Below are 23,167 nucleotides of genomic sequence, written 5' to 3' on the forward strand. Positions count from 1 at the left end.
GAGAAGTTAGGTGTGTCTCAGAACTTGTGTGCAGCCCAACTTGAGTTTCTTTCTATGATTTTCTTTCTTTGGCCTCCACAGTCCATGTCCATTTTCCTCTCTGCCTGATAACCCATACTCCCCATATCCCTAACAGTTGTTTTTCTTGTTAGATCATTCATCTTTGTCTAAAAAGAATGAGATGGAACCAAAGTTCTGATTCTTCACAAGCCATACTTCGGGGTTTAGAGCCACACTGACTTGGCCTTGAATCTCAGCGGCTCTGGTTCTCTGCTCTGGGACTTAGACAGCTTTATCACTGAGAACCTCAATGTCCCTAACTGGAAAATGGGCTCACACTGCCTACCTCACAGGGTTGTTACCAGGATTAAATAGAATGTCCAATCATGTAATTTTGCAGAGCAGGGCTTAATAAATGCTAATGGTTGCTACATTCGTTGTTGATACTGTTATTGAAGAAGCTACCAAAGGATTTGGTTTTCAGTTTTAGGTTGGTGCTGTGGAAGGAGCCCTAAACTTAGAGTAAGAGGCTGAGATTCAAATCCAGGCGCTGCTGTTCACTGTCTGGGCGATGGGGGTGAATTTCCCCATCCTGTGGAGTATCAAATGGTGCTAGGTTTACCAACTTGATTGGGTTCCAGGCCGAAGAGATTAACACACGTGTGACAGTGACAGACAGGAAGATCCTAATCCTTTTCTTTTAAACATTAGAAAATGGAATAATGTTTTCCATTTTGCAGTTTCTTTATTGTTTTGAGGCCATGAGGAACTGAAATATAGCTTAGAGTCTGAGACACAGCAGATAGCACTTATGACCCAGAAACAAAAGGCACAGGGTGGGAAGACAAAGAATCTGAGTTGCAGCAAACCCTCTGTCAGGGTTTTTAAAACTCTCAGGATTGAGTTTCAGGGAGGCGGCCCAAGGCTTGAACTTCTCTGCACCGCTGCTTTCAGGGTCCAGGTGTGGAAACAATCGTAAAGAGATCACTTTGAAACTCTAATAATGAGAAACATGGTGAGTCTGGAATATTTAATTAGGATCTATTTCTTAGCAAAATATGAACTGGGATGTATGTGTGAATGATGCTGGGAGGTATGATGCCCTTGTCTCCATGGGTCTGACTCTCTTCCTGACTGATGCCTGGGTATATGGTTAGATGGTCTAGAAACGGGGGGTTTGCCAGAGACAGGCAGCCTGGTGTTGGGAAGGGTCAGTCTCTGAAGCCAGACAGTCTGGGTTCTGAGTTAGCTAATATTAGACAGAGTAGGTAATGACACCTAGCAGAGTCCTCAGCAAATAGGCATTGAGTAAATGACGGGCCTATCAGGCTGTATAGCATCCTGGCAGTGGTGAGGGACTTTGGAGACAGAGGGAAGGGGATTGCTCTCAGCTCTGTTACTTGCTGGCTATATGACATACTAGATCAAGTTACTTTAGGTTTTTAAACTATCCACTGAGTCACAAAGCTTGTCAAGGTTCTGCCATGTGTCAGGCACTGGGCTGGCCCTGTGTGTAGTAGCTGTGATGCAGGCAGGAGTGGGCTTGTTTAACGGTAAAGCCCCATTCTCCATACAGGGTGGAGGCTCTCCTGAAGAGTAAACTCTGTCCTGTTTAGCAAAACTATGGGTCCAAAACAAAAAACTGGGGTAAGCCCTGGGTTAGCTGCAAGGTGGAAATCTGCCTCTTTCGATTTTACTGGAAATAAATCAGGATGTCTGGTTAGTAAGATGATATACTCCCCAGAGGAAGACAGAGAGTAAACGTGAGCCGTCCAGGTATGAGGAGCTGGGCCAGCCCCATGGAGGAATCTCCGTTGTCGCTGGGGTTAGTAGGAGGAGAGAGAAGCATGGATGCTGGCTGGCTGGGTCTGTGTGAGCCAGAATGCTTGCATAGATTATTCATTTCCTATTATTTCTTCATTTCTCCCTGAAGTGTCTAGAATAGTCTTGGAAAGTCTAGGCAAGGGCAGAGAGTTGTTGGCTTCCAAAGATGAATGTTAGGGAGTCGCACCCTGAGATGTCCTTTTGCAGTGGGAGGCTGAGAGGGAGTCCCAAGAAAAGTCCTATGTGTGTGGTCAGTAGGTGGGAGGTGGGGTAGCTAGCTTGGTTATTCTTCCTCCTGTTTGCAGATAAAGAAACAGGAAGCCCTGAGCCAAGCAAGGTACTGTCCTATTTTGTCCTTCACTGTATCCTCAGCTCTCAGCTGGCTGCCTGGTGCCTGGCAGCACAATCCACATTTTTTCGAGTATCAGCCATGGATTGCAAGACACATCATTATTTCATACACCACTAAGAAAGCAAGAAAACACTGTCAATTAATTGTAAGAGGCCATTGATTCACTGATTTTGGAGAAGCTAAATGTGAAAAAAAAAACAATTGTCTTAGAATTAATAAAATGAGGTTATAAGCATCTGATAAATATTTAATTGGATGAATGCAGCAGAAATTAGAATCAAAGCAAAACAGTGCACATAAGTACAGATTTAGGAATATAAACTATTAAAGCGTGAACCTGTTCATCCTTGTTTTCCGTTGACTTCACTGATACAGTTGCTCATTTAGTCGACATCTATTGAAAACCAATCACGCACCAGACATTGTGCTAGGACCAGGGGATGCAGAAATCAGTAATTTCATTTTTTCAAGTCAGACCAGTAAGGGAGACAGACACGGAAATGAAAAAAAAATTACCATTCAAAGTGGCAAATTTTAAAAGAAAAGTAGGGACATGATACTCTGGTGGCATCAAGAGACAAAGGCAAGGAAATCCTCCCTGAAGAGGTGGTGGCTGAGCTGGATCTTAAAATGTTAAGTCCTCAGCTACCAGGCACACGAAGGAGGAAGGATTAGGATGGAAGGGCAAGTGCAAGGTAGTGAGGTCCTGGGGCAACGTGATGCACTTGAGAACCCTTGAGGGGTCCTGGGATGTCCGGAAGTTCGTGTGAGAAGAGGCAGGACTGTGTTGGACGCAGCTGCACAGCAGGCAGACGGAGCTCAGGCGGGGCTGGGGCTGTATCACTGCCCTGAGCCAGTGGTTTCCCCTTCCTGAATCCTGGGAAAGACCCTGTGAGGACTTCTGTGGTGAGGGGTGGATGGTAGGGCAAGGGTGATCCCTGCTTCAGACAGAGCTGCTCTGCTTTATCTGTTGGACTGAAATTTTCCCTGGGTAATGGCTTCAAGGAAAGGTACTACTAGTGATTGAATGAAGGGGCCTGCCTAGTCTGAGAGCTGGTGCTGTTGGTCACGTGGAGCTTCAGAAGTGTTGTAAGCCGGGGAGAGGAGATGAGAAACACCTGGGCTGGAGCCTGCGAGTCGTTCCCTGAGGCTTGGATGAATGCAGCAAATGGTCTTGCTACAGCTTCCCCATTCTCCTCTCCACCTGCCAGTGAGCCAGCAAGCCAAGGGGGGCAAACACGGTTGGGAAATCATTGTGATTAAGTCAGAAGCAATCACTTGGAATGAAGCTGTTTTTCACTGGGATAAATACCCAGGCAGCAGTAACTGAACATCTGCTGGCTGACTTCGTGTTAGAATACCCAAGTGTGACTCTGCCAAGGGACCATGACTTTTTGATGTGAAAGGGCACAGAAAGCCACTGTGGTTGAGATTTAGACTCTGGATGTTGAGATAGCCCCGAGCTCACCTGGGGAGCTGTAGCCTGTTCGCCAGCGTGGCTGTCTGGGGGGGCTTCTTCTTACTCTTTGAAAGGCCAGGCTGAAATGAGAGCCTCTGTGAGACCTCTGTGTCCTGTGGGCCAGTCTCACCAGGCGGACTTAGAGTGCCAGTGAAGGCCAAGGAATTTCTGAGTGTTCTCTGGTCAGATTTCCTTGTCACTCACAAGGAAAACAGATTGTCTAACAAATTCCTGATCGGTCTCGCTCAAGGCTACTTCCCAGTTTTCAGTCACTTCATGACATGGCTGCAATGTATTTATTTCTACAAACCTGTACCTCAAGCTCTCAAGAAAGGCAGGGAGAAGCACAAGTCTTCTTGTGTGGGGCTGAGGGGCCAGGCTGCTCCTGAGTGATTCTGGCTGGACCTCCTAACTTCTTAGACACCTGTTTCCCCATCAGGATAATGTGTATCATTATAATAATGTGCATTTGCTCTTCTCAAGAGCGTGGCCCTACCATGAAGGGGAAGCATGTTTCTCTGGCAGTCTCACCTTGATCACCTGTGAAATAGAGATTTAAATTTAGTCATCTTCTAGAGTCATACTGAGGAGTAGAGGGGATGTGTGTATTTTTCATAGTGCTTGGCACTTAATAGGTGCTCAGTAGATAATTTTTGAGCAAATGACTCACTGGGTGGTTGAGATACCTTTTCAGTACCATAGTCACTGTCCTTGTTTTGATTCAAATTCAGTGAGAATAAATTCCTTTCTGTTGCCCCTGGATTCTTAGTTCCTCAGCCTTTTATTTATCCTGAGAGCACTTTTCACCTGATAGCATGACTTTGCCTAAATATCCATGCAGTTCCTAAGTACTTCACATCTGACTTCCTTCCAAGAATGGAAACTCCATGTCTAAAGGTGATGCGTATCTTGTTCACCCACTGCCTAGCTCAGTGTTGTTCACGTATCATTAAAATTCAACATTTTGGTTGGGTGAATAAATAATAAATGGTCACCGGTTAGTTAGCTGTCCCCCTTTTATCTTGACTTTCAAGATGTCTTGTGCCCACTTGGTATTCATGTGGTTTTTGCCCTTGATCACTGCAGGTGGAGGGACCGCAATGCCTGGTGGAGATCAGGAACCAGCGAGCTACTACGTGGGTGTAGATGTTGGAACAGGCAGCGTCCGCGCAGCTCTGGTGGACCAGAGGGGCGTCCTTCTGGCTTTTGCAGACCAGCCAATTAACAAGTGGGAACCTCAGTTCAACCACCATGAACAGTCATCTGAGGACATTTGGGCCGCGTGCTGTGTCGTCACAAAGGTATGGCCACAGCTGTGGCATTCTCTCCTTGCACACATGCCCCTGCTCCCACCTGCTGAGTATTTGTCACATGTCCACCTGGTTCCAGGGACAACGGTGGGGTATCTTTAGTCACAGGCCTCGATTTCAGGAGCTCCCAGTGTAGTGGTAGAGACCAATAGTCAGCTAAAATATGATGAGACAGGTGCTGGGAGCAGAGCGACTATGGCCAGAGCTGAGGAAAGGGCTAACTGAGGAGCTCAGGGTAGACAGGACAGAGGATGCAAGCATTCAGCCAGAGGGTTTGGTCACATGTGAATGTGGAAGAGGTCATTGATAATCACAGCTCATGTCTACCGAGCCTTCATGTGTGCCCAGTGCTGTGAAAAATGTGTTATTGTGCAGCACGCAGCTGAATCTTTACATCCACCCTATACAGGTAGTATTGTTACTACCCCTATTTTATTGAGGAGGAAACAGGTGCAGAAAGCTAACTCACCCATGTTCATGCAGCTAGCAAGTAGTAGAGGCAGGACTGACTCAGGCCTGTGCTCTCAGTCAGTGGACTGTCCTGCCTTCCACGTGCACAAGTGAGGGGAGCCTCATTTGATTCAGCAGGAACAGCTTGTGCAAGGGCATGGTTGAGTGAAAACAAGGTGTGTTTTGAGAAAGCAAGGGAGTTGGGCAAGACTAGAACATCTCTGATTTGTGCCAGGCAGATGTGCATCCTGAGTGGCCTTGGACTGGAATCAACCTGCTGGCCTGGAAAAGGAAGTGATGCTGGGCAAGACACATTCATTTTTAGTTGCACTTGACTGGTTTTACATCCTGGGGATCAGGAATGACAGAGATACATTTGTCCTTTTTTCCAGGAGGAAAAATAAAGTCCTGGGTTCTCTCTTCTCCCTGTTCCTACTTTAGTTCCTTAAATATTCATGAAGGGCTTGGTAATTTGCAGATGGACAATTCGCCATTCTGTCTGTATTGATCAGTCTGTTTAAACTTTAATGAGTCCTGGGCTGCTGTTAGTGCCCCCAGAGAAGAAGGCAGAGAGAGGAGGTGGGGTGGGCAGCACTAGAGCATTATATGGGAATAAAAGAGAGGGCACATCTTCTCTTCTGCCTGTTTAATTTTCCTCCTCTCTCCCTGCCTCAGCCCCCGCCTTGGTGAGAATCTTCTACTCTTTGCCCTTGGGTCTCCTTTGTTCTTCTAACATATATCCCTTCTTGCCATTAAGGAAATTGTCAAGAAGAAAATATAATCCCCTGATGAAAAGCTACTTTAAAAACGGTCTGCTCTAAGTACTGCTTGGTTTAATGGTAGATTTTTAATCATCTCCCAGTGGCAGCCAACTCATCTATTTGAGCCCCATGTACCTCTGGAGTGCTGTGGGCATTTGTACTCAGCAAGGCTGGCTCACCATAGCAAACTCGGGTCCAGCTCTTGGGTCTTAGGCTGTTCCCCTCCCAGGGAGTATGACTGTGTGGCTGTGTACCGAGAGCATGGGATAAGCGTGGTGCATTACCTGCAGCTCATGGCCTGCTGTGAGGTTAGAGGAGGGAAGCATTTTATGTTAGTGAGGTAGCTCCCCAGAGAGCATATTCTGGAGCCAGACTGCCTGGATTGACATCCCAGTTCCAGAGTTTATTAGCTTGGCATGTGGGGCAAGGTACTGAGGGTTTCTTGCCTGAGTTTCCTCATCTGTCAAATGGGAATGATAGTGAGGACGCAGTGGGTTGATGCATGTAAAATCTTACAATGGCCTGGAAATGAGTATACGCTGGGTTTCTTGTGGGGAGGAGGGTGATGGCACCAATGGAAGTGAGTAGTTTTTGGAGGAGAATGAATTTCTAAGGTAGAAATGCTGAGAAGTCAGTCATTTGTAGAGGCACCTCCAGGGAGTATTCTGTTCACTCATGCCCTTTCTGGTTAGGGTTCTTTCTGTGTAGTTCTGGACAAGCACTGGCTTAGGGCAAAGGCTGACAAAAGTCCTGACCTGCCTTTTCTTTCTCATGGACTTCAGAAAGCTGAGGGCTTGAGAGCAGTTGTACAACTTCCTTTTCCTTAAACTATTCACATTGCCTGAGGTGATTTTCCTTTTAGTCAAGTTAATAAAAATAATAGCAATAACAATATGATGATGGTGATGAGGATAATGGCAGCTAACATTTCTTAGGCACTAATTATGTTCTGGGTATCATGCTGAACACTTTATGCCCATGACTTCATTTCATCCACACAACACAGCCTCTTGATGTTGTCTTTATTATTCTCTGTTTGGAGCTGGAAGATAGGAGCTTTGAAGAGGTTGAGCAACCAGTCCAAGGACACATGGCTGATACAAGGAGTTGGGCTGCTGCAGCCGTCAGCCCCCTCCTCATGCTTGCCTTTTGCCCCTCTTCCCAGCCTCATCTCACTCCATGTGCCCCCTGCTTGGAAATTGTATTAAGGTACCTGGTGTTTTTTGAATTTGCCACTGTGTGGGAACCTTGAGCTTCTCCTTATTGTTAAACCGGCCATACTAGATTACAAGTGCCTTTACCTGGCTATCTACTTATGAATTTGTGCCCTGGATCAAGGGTCTAGAGTTCTTCTCCTGGTAGTATGCCCAATTCATGTTTGTTGAGTACCTGAATGTATGAAATGTCTGTTGTTTTCATTACCTGGAGTGTTTTTCTCTCACCTTTACCTGCCCAACTCCTGGGCACCTTATGGATAAGCTTAAGCATTAAGCATTATATACATTGGAATGTGTGGAGGAGAGGTACACAGAATTCTGTGCCCTAAGGATGAAGTAGTTGAGTTGCATGGAAAAAAACAACACCTATGAAGCCAATGAAGTAGGATTTTATTCTAAGTTAGCTAGCTTTATGAGTAATGGTTGGAGGGAGAGGAAGCTGAAGAGGGAGTAGACCACATGGGATTGAGCAATACTGTTAATCTCTTGCATTCATAGAGCCTGTATGGTTCACACAGCACGTTCATATTCATTTGATTGTCATAAGAAGTAGAGAGGTGGGGAGTTGTTATTCCCATTTTATAGTTGAAAAGACAACAGACATCTGGAGAGTTAATGTCTTTCTCTATCACCCATGAAGTAGGTGATAAGCCTGAATTCAGAGAGGTCAGATCTCTGTATTCTCTCCATCTCCAATGCCACATACTTCATCTTTTGTGTAAATTACTACAACAACCTAACTGATCTCCTCATAGACACCTTTCCCTCTCCAGTCTATTCTCCTTGGCACTGGAATTAATTTGTTTGCAGTGCTAACATGGTCATGTCACTCTTTTGCTTACAACTCAATAGCAACATGCTACTGTTTGGGAAGACCTCAAAATCCTTAACACAGTCTTCAGGCCCTGCATGGTTTGGTTCCAGCCTGCTTTCCTGGCTCAGCTCATGGTGCTTCTCTCTACAGTCCAAGCACACCCTCCTGTCGTGTTCTGGCACTTGAAATGTCCCCTCTAGCCTCAGGACTTTTATACACATTCTTTCTTCCTGCATACACTTCCTGCTTTCTGACAAAATATTTAACTCCTGTTCATCCTTAGACCCATAGTATCTAATACAGTAGTCACTAGCTGCATGTGGCTACTTAAATTTAGGTTAATTAAAATTAAATATAATTAAAAATTCAGTTCCTCAGTCTTACTGGCCACTTTTCCAGTGCTCAGTAGCCACGTGTGGCTGCTGGCCACTGTATTGGGCAGGACAGGCAGAGAACATTTCCACCCTGCAGAAAGTTCCACTGGGTGGTGCTGTACTGAATCTTAGTTCAAAAGTCAGTTCCTCAAGGGAGAAGCCTTTTCTGGCCTCATAGCTCCTCCAAAGTAAGTCCCATTTTACCTCCTAAATGTTTTCACAGTATCTTGTACTTTTCCTTCATAGAACTTCTCATGGCTTGTAAGTCATTCATTTTTTTGATTAACAGTAATCAAATAAGCAATAATGAATCACTATATAATAAATAATAAAATAACAAAATAAATGAAATTAAATAAATAATGAAAACATTCTTTTTTTGGATCAATATCTACCTTCCCAGCTAGATTTTATGTTTCAAGAGGGTAGGAACTGTAGTTTGCTCACCAAGATCCTAACATGCAGTAGATTCAGGAAGTGTAAAAAGAATGTATGATTAAAAAAATTAGGATATCTCTATTTCCAGTCAGTGGAGAAAGTCTGAGGAAGAATGTTGGGCTGAAAGTCACTTTTGAGAATTCTAGGAGGGGACATTTGAGAACTGGAGGAAGAGCATGGGCAGGAGCACTGAAATGGGAACGTTAAAGAGGTGGCCCTGGCTGTAGTGTGTGGTTTCCAATAGGAGAAGAGGGACACTGGAACTGATGGGGCATACCTGGAATAGCCAGTTCCGAACTGTCAATGGGGAGCTCTTCTAGAATCATCCTGAGTTTCAGATCAACCAGCAACACATACAGGATGACCTAGAAGGAACAGAAACTAAATTCAAGGATGCCACTTCCATTCTTCTAGAGGTTCTGGAGTCTGGGATTCCTTTGAACTATAAACTCCGGCGGGGCCTGGGATACTGGCTTGTTCAGCCTGTGCGTTATCCTGGCACATGCAGGTGCTTAATAATATCTCTTCAATAATGAATAGTGGATTAGAATGTTGGCAGAGGAATAAATAGGAGGGATAAGACCAAGAAACTTTGGAAGGGAAATCTAATAGGACTTGGTGAATATGGAGAGAAAGGAGGTAGAAGCAGTTTTAGTTTCTGTTTTTGAAGAATGTTGGTGTCACTGACATAAATGGAAGTGTTTGGCTTCCATTTCCCTGCTTTACCTTCAAGAGAAAACACTATAACTAAGCCAGGATGCTGTGTGGATAAATGGTCCAGGATTGGATTTATTCATTTTAGCAGACCTAGAGTGTATTTTGTAAAACTGAGTCCCTCTAGAGGCCTTGCAGGTGCTGTATGCCCTACAATGCCTTAGCTTCATTGCTGTTTCCACCTCAGTGCCTTTGCACTGGCTGTTTTCCTGTCTGGAACATTTTGCCCCAGATTTCCACAAGGCCAGCTCCTCAGGTCCTTAAGTGTTTCCTCATATCTCACATTCTCAGCAACCACCAACCCCTCCTTCAGCATTCCTTACCCCCTTCACTTTCTGCTTTCTGGTAAACTAGGCATACACTATGTAATTTATTTGCTTTATTAGCTGCTATGTATCCCTAGTAAAATGTAATCTCCCAAACAGCAAGGAATTAAACAATTTTTTTTTTGCTCTCCTTTTGTTTCCCAGATACTCAGAAGAGTATGCAGCCTGACCCTGGAAGGGGCTTGATTATATTGCTGACTGATGAAATGAGTAATTGAATTGTGTAGGCAACAGGGAGTGATGGGCCTGAGGGAGCTGGGGATTCACACCCCCAAAGCTGACAATGGCATTTAAATCAAGATTTAAAAGAATACAGTACCAGCTGTACAGGACTTTCTTTGCTAGCTGGATTCTGTCCCTGAGGCCCCAGGCCTTCACCCTTGCTCCAAATAGAGCAAAAGATAAAACCAGGTATGCCTCTGACCCTTGAATGCTTAGTTTGGAAAGTTTCTGAGGAACACTGTCTCCCCACCCAATATGGCAGAGCCTGCTGATTTAAAACACATGCAGGATTGAACCAGTTCCCACAGTCAGAACAAAGCCACGCACAATCCTTTCTCCAAATATTTGTTTGCTGCCCCATAGCTACAAGTTGACAGTTGTTAGACATGGACCAGGTTACTAAATGAAGCTGCAGAAATCTCCTTCTCTGGAAATTCTTTAGAAGAGCAATGTGCTTTCTCTCCAGCCAGGGAAATTCCCTTGATGCCACATCGTTGGGGTGAGTTTACTAGACTGCTTTTTTCTTTCATTATTGAGAGCATAAAAAAGAATCCTTAGGTCAGCAGGTCAAGTCCCAGGGGCCTTCTGTGTAGTGTGACCCTGACAGCCATCTTTCTGGGATGGTTTAGATGGGATGGGGCTGGTCCTTCTGGATAAGCATGATTGTAAGGCATTCCATATAAGGCTGGGGTTTGGCTACCTAAGATTGGGCTGAAGTACTCTTCCAGTTCCTTGTGAGGGGTCTGGTGTAGGGATGGAGACAGGAAAACTGTGTGATGGAAAGGTCATGATTAGAATAGGGAACTCTGCAGGTCTTCAGAAGGGATTCATAAAATAGATTGAAGTATTGTCTTTGTTCCTATTGGAAGGTTACTCCCCTCATAATTCTTAGGAAGGTTTGAATCTATCCAGTCTTTTCAATCACTATTCTCATTGCGTGTCATTTTCATGTGTTTACATGACATATATAAGAGAACACACTATGTTTCATGTAAAAAAAAAGGATTCTGTGAACACAATAAGGCATTGAGTGAGTTTTCCATCTTTTACATTTCCTACAAAGGTTTACTGGTTCCAAAGCACTTTCAAACCAATTGACTCCTTTGATCTTCTCCTGGGAGATACCCCTGGCTCTCAGGGAACTGAGGCTCAGCAAGGTGATGTGGTGAGGGAAGAACTGCTTGATCTAGAAATGGTGGTGTCAGAACCATAAGGGGGCTGTTTTGACACTATATCCCATATTCATTTCTGCTCCAAAGCTGACTATGGTTTTGAGTTTCATTGAGTTTTCCATATTTTCTCACCCAATTCCTCTTTTGACTAACTATAGGCCTGTGTGAGATGGGCTTGCCCAAGTCAGGTGTGTACTCTCTGGGCACAGAGGCAAATAGTGCTACATGGCAGGTAGAAGTTAGGGCTGGCTTATTGATTGACTGATTGATGCCCATTGGTTGATTGATTGACGCCAATGAGTTCAAAGAAGATTGGAGACGGGTAATTTACTCTAATAATGACTGCTTCTTATTGTGCACTGAATGCCAGATGTTTGACTAATCACACCTTATTTTGCTGAATTCCCATACCATCATTAGATGTAGGTATAAGTAATAGCTTTGTGCAGTGAAGGAAACTGGTTTTCTGGTTCCCCTAAGTCATGTAACTAAGTAAGCGGCAGAGCTGGGTTTCAAACCCAGGCAGTCTGCATCTAACACCACTGATCTTAACCACTACCCAGAGATTTCCAAGCCAAGCTGGAAGGACATTCCAGGTGGAGAAAGCCATGCCTGTAACTGCTGTAGAGACATGACCCAGAAAGGCAAGAGGGTGATTGGAATGGCTGGAATTGTGTACCCTGCCCTCAATCACACAGCCAGAGTGGCAGAGCTAGGATTTGAAACCAGTTCTTTGCAATTCATCATGAGGTCATGCTGCCTGACAGTGAATTGGATTTGGTCCTCATGCTCTTGGTAAGTGTAGATCCATCCATGTAGTAAAGGCACACAGGACATTCTCCTGGTGTGTGTGGCTTAGTATTGCCAGCAGTCACAGAAGGGCCACTAGCAGATATTCTCTCCTAGAGCACATGCTCTTTCTGCAGGGTGACTCTCTTAGGCAACTGATGATGGGGGTGGACACTTTTGGGTATTTTGTGAGATTTAAAAGATTATTTTCATGTTTTAAGTTTATGGGAGATATTAATGATTATGGCCACTCATGCTATTTCAAAGAAAGAAACCATAGAAGCAAAAACAAAAAAAAAGTAGAATTAATCAATAAATCTATTATTCTACAACTTTAAAAATTGCACAGGTAAGTGAAAAAACTCCTATCTTCTCCAATGGCAGGTTTGGCTCTCAGAGGCAACCTCTATTAACAGTTTTTTGTACAGGCATACCTTATTTTTTTGTACTTTGCTTTATTGCACTTCACAGATACTGCATTTTTTTTTTTTAAGTAATTGAAGGTTTGTGGCAACCCTGCATTGAGCAAGTCTGTTGGTGTCATTTTTCCAACAGCATTTGCTTACTTTGTGTTCCTGTCACATTTTAGTAATTCTCACAATATTTCAAATTTTTTCATTATTACTCACTTTGTTATGGTGATCTGTGATCAGGGATTATGACTTGCTGAAAGCTTAGAAGATGGTGAGCAATTTTTAGCAGTAAAGTATGTCTTAAGTAAGGTATGCACATTATTATTCAGACATAATGCTGTGACACCTTAATAGACTACAGTAGAGTGTAAACATGACTTTTATATTCACTGGGAAATGAAAACATTCATCTGACTTGCTTTATTGCAGTATTTGCTTTACTGCAGTGGTCTGGAATCAAATCTACAATATCTCCAAGGTCTGCCTATATACAGCTGGTCCTGACTTATGATGGTGCGATTTAAACAGTTGTTCAACTTTATGATACTGTGAAAGCAGTACATGTTCAGTAGAAATTTTGACCTTTTCCTGGGCTAGTGACATGCAGGACTATCCTCTCCTGGGCAGCAGCAGTGAGCCATAGCTCCCAGTCAGCCACACAGTCAGGAGGCTGAACAACTGACAACCATTTTGCACCCATACACCATTCTGTTCTTCACTTCTGTATACAGTAAATTACATGAAATAGTGAACATTATTATAAATAGGCTTTCTGTTAGATGATTTACATTATAGACTAAGTGTTCTGAGCACATTGAAGGTAGCTGGGTTAAGCTATGATTTTTTGGTAGGATATATATTAAATGCATTTTTAACTTATTTTTTAAGTTTATGATGAATTTTTTAGGATGTAACTGCATTGTAAGTTGAGGAAGATCTGTATTCTTTTTGTTTTGTTTTACCTTACTAATGTATCATATATACCTTTGCATTTCATCTTTTGTAGCTCAACTTCATTTAATACTTAACAACTTGAGGTGTAATTTACATACCATAAAGCCCATTCATTTTAAATGTACAGTTCAGTGATTTTATTAAATTTACATAGTTCTACAATCATCGCCGTTATTCAGTTTTAGGAAACTTCTGTTAGCCCCAAAAAGTTCCATTGTGCCTATTTGCAGTCAGTCCCCAACCCCAGTCATAGATATCTATTTATCTGCTTTCTGTCTTTGTAGTTATTCTTTTTTAGAAATTTCAAATAAATGGAATTATACAACATGCAGTTTTTTGTTCCTGAATTCTTTCACTTAACATACTATCTTTAAGGTTCATTCATGTTTTTGTACATATCAGTAGTTCATGCCTTTTTCTTGCTGAGTAGTATTCTGTTGTATGGATATATCACACTTTCTTTAAACATCTGGGTAACCATGATGGACATTTTATTTATTTCAAGTTTCGGGGTATTTTGAGTAATATGCTATGATTATTCACGTGCAATGCTTGTATTGACATGTTTTAATTTTTCTTTGGTAAATACCTCAGAGTGAAATTACTGGGTTGTGTGGTAAGTTACATTTAAAAAGTTGTCAAATGTTTTTTCTAAAGTGGCTGTATTTTTCATTTGTACCAGCAATGTAAAAGGGTTTTACTTTCTACACAATTTTCTAACACTTGCTATTGTCAATATTTTTTATTATAGCTGTTCTAATAAATCTCACTGTGATTTTAATTTGTACTTCCTCAGTGACCAACATTGTTGATCATATTTTCATGTGCTTATTGGCCATTTGTACATCTTTGGTGATGTATATACTTAAATTCTTGCCCTATTTTATTTTTGAGTTGTTTGTCCTCTCATTATTGAGTTATAAGAGTTCTTTATAAATTCTACATACAAATCTATTATTGGATACATAGATTGAAAATATTTTCTCCCAATCTGTAGCTTATTTTCCATTTTCTTCTGGTTTCTTTTCAAGAGCAAACTTTAAAGATTTTGAAGTTAAATTTATCAATTTTTTTTCTTTTATAAGTCTTACATCTTAAGAGACCTTTTTCTAAGTCATGTCATGAAGCTATTCTGCAAGTTTTATAATTTTAATTCTCACGTCCAGGAATTTGATAGATTTTCAGTTAATTTTTGTGTGTGTATGAAGTAAGTCTGAAGGTGTAAGTTGTTCCAGCACCACTGTCAGACTGCCTTTTCCCCATACAGTTGTTTTGGCACCTTTATTAAAAATCAATTGACCATAAATGTTTGAGTTTATTTCTTATATTTGTATTCTGTTCCTTTGGTCTATAAATTTATCCTTATGCCAATGCCATACTCACTTAGTAATGGTAGTTTTATAGTAAGTTGAAATCAGGTAGGTTAAATTCTCCAACTTTGTTCTTTCTTTTCAAAAGTGTTTTGGCACTTTTACTTCCTTTGCATTTCTTTATAAATATTAAGAGCAGCTTGTCAATTTCTAAAAAAAAAAACCTCCTTGGATTTTAATAGGAGTTGTGTAAAATCTATAGATCAATTTGAGGTGATTGCCATCTTAGCAAACTTTCCATTACAAATATGGCATATTTCTACAATTTGTCATTTCTTTTGTGGCATTGTTTTATAATTTTCTTGGTATAAATCTTGAACTTCTTTCAATAAATTCATTCCTTATTATTTTTTCTTGATACTATGGTGAATGGTAATATTTTCTTAATTTCAGTTTTGAAATGTTAGTTGCTAGTATATAGAAATACAATTGATTTTTATATGTTAATCTTGTATCCTGTGATCTTAGCTTGCTTATTCTAGTCGTTTTTTTTTTCTTTTAGGATTTTCTGCATATGTAATCATGTCTTCTGCAAAAGAAAACCCAAAACATTTTAACTTTTTCCTTTTTAACCTATATGCTTTAAATTTCTTTTTTCTTGCTTTATTGCATTGGCAGACCTTGAATAGAAATGGTGAAAAAGAACATCCTTGCTTTGTTTATAATAGGGGGGAATCATTCGTTTTACCATAAGGTATAACTTTAGCTGTAGGTTTTTGTCGATGGTTTTATCAGTTGTGGAAGTTCCCTTCTTTCCTGTTGTATTAAATGTTTTGTTTCTCTCCCTTTCTGTATCCATTGAGATGACCATTCGGTACTTGTACTTTATGCCATTAATATACATAGTACATTGATTTGTGAATATTAAACCACCCTTGAATTCCTGGGGGTGACTCCATGTGGTCAGGGTATATAATGTATATTTTATATTTTGCAAGATTTTTTTTGTCAGTATTTTGTTAGGTTTTACATCTTGCTTCATGTCAAATATTGGTCTATAATATCCTTTCCTTTTTGATGTCTTTGTTTGGCTTTAGTACCAGGGAATACCATGCAAAATTTGTTGAAAATGTTTCCTCCTAAACAAATTTGTATAGGAATGGTATTATTTCTTCCTTGAATGTTAATTTCTGATTGAGGCCACCTGGTCCTAGATTTTTTCCTTCTTTCTTATTTTTTTTGGTGGGGTGGCAATGTTTTAAATACAATTTTGACTTTTCAAGAATAAATGCTTCCCAATTTTTCCTGTGGCTTTGGTCAAGTGCCATAGCCCCAAAGTGGTTGTTTTTGATGATTTTATCAAGTTTTATACTTTTATTTGCCAAGAGGTTTTGTTAACCTCTTCATACTGCCGCACCCAGAACTAAGTTTTTTCTTTACTTCTTTCTTTTTAATGCCTATAGAATATTCTATTTTATAAATGTACCATAATTAATTTAATAAAAAAATAATTTCAGTTTTTAAATATATTCTTAATCAGCGCAACAGTTAATCTTTTTCTACATAGAATTTTACATATTCATGCTAATAATTTGCTAAGATAGGTTCCTAGATGTAGGATTGTTGGGCCAAAAGTTATTCATGTTTTCAATTTTAATATTTTGAAATTATTCTCCAAAATTTGTACTAAATTATTGCACTATTAGAATAACATAAAAGAAGATCTACTTCCTTTCTGGCCACTACTGCATATTATTAATCTTTTACATTTTTGCCAATATGAAAAGCAAAAATTGGTGTATTTTTATTTATTTATTTAATTGTAGTGGAGTTGGAATTCTTTTTGTGTGTTTTTGACTATTTGTTTTATGAAGTGACTTGTCATGTCCTTTGCTTAATTTTCAACTAGATTGTCTTTTTCTTATTAATTTATAGGATATTCTGATATTCTATTGATATTCTGTTATTCATTTTCTTCTAGTTGTAACTCTTTTCACTTTAAAAGCCTGCATTGTAATTTATGTTTTGTTTGTTTTTTAAACAGGAAGTTGTACAAGGGATCGATTTAACCCAAATTCGAGGGCTTGGGTTTGATGCCACGTGTTCTCTGGTTGTTTTGGATGAGCAGTTTCATCCTTTACCAGTAAACAATGAAGGTAGGACCATTCCTCTTTCTTTCCCTGGTGGTGGGAGACTGGTTGGGACCCAAGTGAAACATGAGGTCAGGTGTTTTTTTATCATTAATAGTGATTTATAGGTGGTGTCTAGAGACCAGAAATAAGGTCCCAGAGGTTAAAAGCCTAGAGAACAATTGGTGGGAGTGGCATGACATCAGGGGATGGATTAGGGAGAGACCTGGTCCATAATGAACAAGAGCCGTAGTAGAGAGCTTGGTTAAGGAAGGACATGGGATCATTAGCACAGAGTGAGTAGCCTTAAAACAGAAAAGTGTTCTAGGTTGGGCTTGTCAATGTCTTCTGCTTACATATGAAGCTTCTATACCACATTCGAGTGGGTGAGTCAAGGCCATTTAAAGGAAATAGAATCAGGCACACAGGACCATGTATCACACAGAAACTGAAAACAGATGACTGTTCTATTTTCTGTTTTCAATAACCATATCAAAGACCTCCCATTTAATGATATTGTTGTAATAAACACTTTTAGTAATGAGCTCTTTCAAATATAAATGTCACTTGGGGGCCCACCATTAGAAGTTTTTTTATAGGTAAGGATGTATCCCTTTTGAGAACTTGTATCCATTAGTGTTAGTGCTGAGGTTGCAAACCCAGAAGTCCACACTAGTCATGTAGTTGATGTACGTGAGAAAAATAGGCCAGGTTTGAGGAAAAAAACAGCACAAAGGGGAGATTTCAACTGATATTTAACCTTGTAATGAGTGGAAGGCATTTGGGAATGATGGAGACTATGGTGCACTGGAATTTGCATGCTCTGTCTCAAGGAAGGTAGCTGTCGACTTTGTCAGGCAGTTGTTAAGGTAGCCATTGCAAACCTGTTGGACTAGACTGTTGGAGGACCCTTAGTAAATGGATCCTTATTTAATCATGATTTTCTTAACTGGTGTTAAGCTGTAGTAGCACCCTTCTTAACCAGTGTCTCTGGATAAGAGGGCACACTGGGACACCCTGGAATTGGAGTCAGGCAAACCCCAGATCTCATCTATACTACTGCTGAGCTGTGACACCTAGAGCAAGTCACTTAACTTTCTTAGTGTTCTTCTTTGAAAGAATTTAAATAATCAAACAGCTTTGCTGTGAAAATTGAGAGCCTGATGCCTGAATGCTCAGAAACGTTTCTTCCATCTGATTATGAGTTCTTTAAGAGAATGTGCCCCACCCACTTCTCTGGACCTAATTTAGAACAGTGATTTTTATAAATTACATGTGCTGAAAAAGTATGCAAATGAATGAATGGTTAGAGCACAGTGGTAATGATGACCATCTTATACACACACACACTTTTTTCCTTTTCTGCCATATTTATTAGCATCTCCTGTGTGCCAAGGCTTGTCTGATTTAGGTTCAGTTCTAATATGCATGGTCCTTGTTCTCAGTGTTTGATCACTGGCTCAGCTGGCATTGTTCTGGCCTAGGAAGGCAGGGTGCCCCATTTCTGGGCCACTTCAGAAAACAGAGACTAGAGGAATGGGGCCAAATCAGCAGATCTGAGCTCAGCAGCAAGCAGCAAGCACTCTTTAATTTTGAGATTTGGCCAGCTTTGGAGCTGGCCAATGTGGGAGTTATCCATGCTTCCTTTATTGGCTTTCTTTAGGTAGAGGTCAAGTGAAGGTCCATCAGGGATGTTGGAAGAGCAATTCTCAGTTTAGGTAGAACTTCAGATGTTAAGAGCCCTAAGTTCCAAAGACTCTAGATCCTTTTAATATGCTAAAACAAATGGTTTTCAACTCTGGCTATACATGAGAATCAACTGGGAATTTTTTTTAAGTGACCAATTCATGAACCTTACCCCAAGATTTGTATTCACTTGGCTTGGGGTAAGGCTAGACATCAGTATTTTTAAGAAAGTTTTCTGCATAATTCTAGTATGTGGAGAATCACTGGGTACAGCTGAATAGACAACTAAAACATTAGGAACAGGAACACTTACTGTGGAAGAAGAGAGTTTGCTTACAAGTGCACCCTGTCTGGATGCCATCTTCTTATTAGAGGTAGAATTGCCTCCTGTTAACAACATTTCTGTTAAAAGGGTAGCTAGGATGCAACCCTAACTGTAAGTGTTGAATTAATTTTATTCCACCTAACTATACCCATTCATCAGGTGCATCCAGCTGCAGGCCCCTCATGAGGTTCTTGCCTTTCCACAGGTTCTATTAAGGTTAAATTTGATCTAAATTGGATTTTCCTGTGCTTGACAATGGAATTTGAATTTTAAAGGTGGTTCAAACGTACTTTAAAGACTTCTACCTGCATAGTAGTAATCAATTCTTGACTGGTTAGCTGGAGTAATGATGAGAAACAGGGAATGTTGTCAGGAAATGATCCATCATCATTAAAACCAAACCTGTAAGACCAGCAAAACTGTTACCATCTTCAGTGACAAAGATCAGATACCAATTAAAGTACAGTAGTTAAAGAACACTAATCATCAGTGCATGATAAAATAGTCTGGTGGGGAGCTTTTTCTCCTTTGATCTCTCTTGCTCTGAAGGTCCGGACAGCCCCTGAATTGGACAGTGGTGTTGTGGCTGCAGGCTTCCTCCTTCTGCAGCCCACCGGGCTCAGAACACAGTTCTGGCTGGTTTATCCCAGCCACAGGAGTCCTGGGAGGGTGAAGAACCAAGGGTGGTAACTTGGAATTGGGAAGTTACTACCAGACTACTCAGAACTGAATCCCAAAGGTGTTTCTGCTAATTCATGGGAATTACCCTCAAGCATGCTTGAAGCACTTCCTGTCAGGTGTTCAAAATCATAGTTGAATGAATACATGGATGAATGTTCTGCCCTTAAGGTAACTGACTCTATAATCCCCATTCTCTACTACATTGCCTCCAATTGTCTTACAGTATAACACCTTCTTCGTCTGCACTCTGTTCACAGGCTGTCTCTCTTGTGTGGGACCTTCCACCTCACTCTTTCTTCACCTAGCTAACCAAAGGCTAGTCATTTTCAGAACTAATTTAAAGCTTTCCTGCCACTTGAAAGCTTTCTGTGCAGCCTCAGGCCCAGCTAACAAGGGCCGTTTCTGTTCACCTGCTCCTCGGTGTTCCACGTCCTTCTGACAGTCAGCGCCCTATATAGACTGTTTTTTCCATTCAACCACATGCTCCATAAAGGTAGGGATTCTGGCATATTCTTTCTGATAGCCCAGCACCCAGCACTGTGCCTGGAATTTGCTCAGCAAATGATAAACTGAACTTTCAGTGGAGGCATTTATTTGTGATTTTCTAGAAGAGCAGAAAAAAAGTTTTTTTAACTTCCTGGTTTTTGTCTACAGTGAAAATATGAATAATTATAATAAATATAAAAATTCTGTGAAATTTTCATGGTCCTTTTGATTGGATTTTGGAAGCTTCTACAGGTAGAAGCAGTAGCAGCTGTTGAGTAAGTAAGTCTGTCTTTACAGTTGAAAGATTTAGCAACAGGTGTTTTTATCGTGAAGCAGTTGCAGATACATTCTATGCAATATTTAAGAAGAATACTGTGGAGAAAGTGAAGGTTCCTGTGGCCAGGATTCTTACCTGACTGGTCGGCTAGCTCACTACACACGTGTGGGCAATACATTGTTATTGACTCTATATAAAGAGCTCCGCCCAGTGCTCTGGGCTGCCTAGCTGCAGGAGAGCCGAGACTGGAGGGGTGGCTGTGCGGAGGACAGCAACTGAGGTGGCTGTGGGGGTAGAGAGGCCCAGAGGCAGAGACCGGCTTGCTGCATGGACTTGCTCTGAGTGGACAGGATTCTAGTGATTCACCTGCCACTGTGGGAATAAAGTTGAGTATAAACACTTTCACACCAAGAACGTTCCATTGTCATTTTTTTGGTTTCATTGAATCTGTAGTGAGCTTGTTTGGGGCTGAAACCAATTGGCAGAACAATTACTGATGTTGTCCCCTCAACACCCACACGCCCACATTCTGACTCTATGATGGTTCTGGAATAGGAGCTTGCCATCAGTATTTCTCAAGTTATCCCAAGTGATTTGGATATACAACTAAGGTTGAGAACCAGAGCTTTAAGAAGTTTTGTTATACAGTTTATTTACTCAGCTGTTAAAAAAAAATTAGATGTACCTATGGCAGGTCTTATGTACTTTCTCTTATTTTTGAAGTATTACTGTTGTTTGAAGTGGAACCTGAAATCTTTCCAGACAGGCAAGCCAGTGACAGACCTTATCTCATTATGATGATGATACCCTAATTTAGGTATCAGGTGGGTGTTTTTTCTTTCAGGTTTAAAAATTCAAAGATATGGAAGAGTAAGGAAAATAAAACAGCCTCCTATGTACACACTACTGAGGATAGGTAGATGAAATTTTGCCGTATTTGGCGCGTCTTTTTTTTTTTTTTTAAGCTGCTTGAAACTTAAATCTGTGCCTCTGCCCTCCATCACCCCTCTGCCCAGCAGGTGACTGTGGTGCTGAAGCTGGTGTTCACAAACATTGTTTCTGTGCTTTTGCTTCATCTGCATATACTCACAGCAGCAAACAATGTATGTTGTGTTTAAAAATATCCCAGCTGGTATCATTACTCATATTGAGATGTGTAGTGTCAGTGTAAATTTGTTTCACCAATTTATTTATCTATTCTCTGCACAGATCTGTTTTCAAAGCACACTTCTTGCTTTCCCCAGCTGTGAGACAGTAAGCATGTCTTCCATCCCGGAGTCCGTTTGTCATTAAAAATGACCTAGATCTGACGGTTGTTTTGAGGATTAAATGATGTGTGCACAATGTTTAGCACAGGGCTTCGGACACACAAAGCTTTATAAATATTTGTTATTAACAAAGTCATGTAATCGCTTCAGTTAAGATAATGCCATGAGATAAGTTAATGTGTGGAGTGCTTGGTTCAGTTACTGTTGGGTCCCCTTTTATCTTTCCCTTGTAGAATTTCCCAGGTATATTCACTGCTGTTCTCTGCATTCTGCCATCTGAGGGAGCAGAGGTCTGGAAAACGAGTATGGCTTGTCGGTCAGTGCCTGAGGGATTAACAGCAGCTGGGGAAGGGAGAAAGGGGTGTGCTTGTGTGGGCTGCAGGATGGTAGAGGAAGGATATGGGGGGCAGTGCCTCCTTTCCCAGCTGGATTTAAGTTCTGTTCCTTGTAGTTTATTCCCCTTGAGGGCCTACTGTGCGACAGGTACTTGCCATATCCTCTATGTGAATTACCTTTTATTCAGTGAGTGAAAAAAATCTCAGTTGATTCTTATATGATATTAGGTGTTGTCTATCCTCATTTTACTTAGTCTGAGAAGAATTTAGTAACTTTCTCGTATGTCTCAGAGACCTGTAACAGAAAGAGTCAGCATTCCCCATTAGGTCTGTCTGATTCCCAAACTGGAAAGTTTCAGTGCTTCCTATTCCACCAAACAAACCAATCAAGTGAGGAAAAAACACCCAAATTAACTAATTTTAGTCAAAATGACTAGAAAAAGTGGGAATATAAGCAGATAAAAGCCATTGTGTAGATGTATTCAATGTATTATTTAGATGTATTATATCATCTAAAAATTTTCCCATATTTAAAGAAGATATATCTTAAAAAGTCAAAGTGTTGTTTTAGGCTTATTTCATAGACTCTTTTCCTGAATATATATCCAGAAAGGGGTTTTTCTAGAATAAAAGGGATAGGAAAGGAGAGAAAGAAGTCGAAAGAGAATGCATAATAATAGTGTTAATTGATAGATCTTGACTGGTTTTAGATGCTTAACCCTGAGGCTGTATTCAAAGAACACATCTCCTAAAGGGAAACCCAATGTTGGGTAGATCAGTGTTGGGGTGGGGGGTCCTTTCACTTGTTCGTTGATGTATGAAATTATAGTAGTTGTGCAGACTTTTGCACTTGGGAATCCACAAGTGCCCCCCTGAGTAGAAGGATGAGAATATGTGTGTCCTTATCTCCCTTGTTTCTGTTAGGGGATTCCCATCGAAATGTCATCATGTGGCTGGACCACCGGGCGGTCAGTCAGGTCCAAAGGATCAATGAAACCCAGCACAGTGTCCTGCAGCATGTCGGGGGTGCGATGTCTGTGGAAATGCAGGCTCCTAAGCTTCTGTGGCTGAAAGAGGTGAG

At 41.1% G+C, this 23,167-nt stretch overlaps 1 protein-coding gene across 9 annotated transcripts in view; it reads left to right on the plus strand.

The window, feature by feature from the left end:
* The window catches only part of FGGY (FGGY carbohydrate kinase domain containing), a 409,199-nt gene that overhangs the window by 16,086 nt on the left and 369,946 nt on the right, over positions 1–23,167 (plus strand). For all 9 annotated transcript variants that reach the window (XM_073234008.1, XM_073234011.1, XM_073234012.1 and 6 more), the window contains exons 2-4: positions 4,722–4,936; positions 16,944–17,055; positions 23,011–23,162. In XM_073234008.1, the coding sequence (XP_073090109.1) occupies positions 4,736–4,936; positions 16,944–17,055; positions 23,011–23,162 (465 nt within the window). In that variant the 5' untranslated portion in view covers positions 4,722–4,735. The remainder of the gene's footprint in view (positions 1–4,721; positions 4,937–16,943; positions 17,056–23,010; positions 23,163–23,167) is intronic.

This window comes from Manis javanica, chromosome 4 (assembly GCF_040802235.1).
Source record: "Manis javanica isolate MJ-LG chromosome 4, MJ_LKY, whole genome shotgun sequence".
In the NCBI taxonomy this organism is placed as follows: domain Eukaryota; kingdom Metazoa; phylum Chordata; class Mammalia; order Pholidota; family Manidae; genus Manis; species Manis javanica.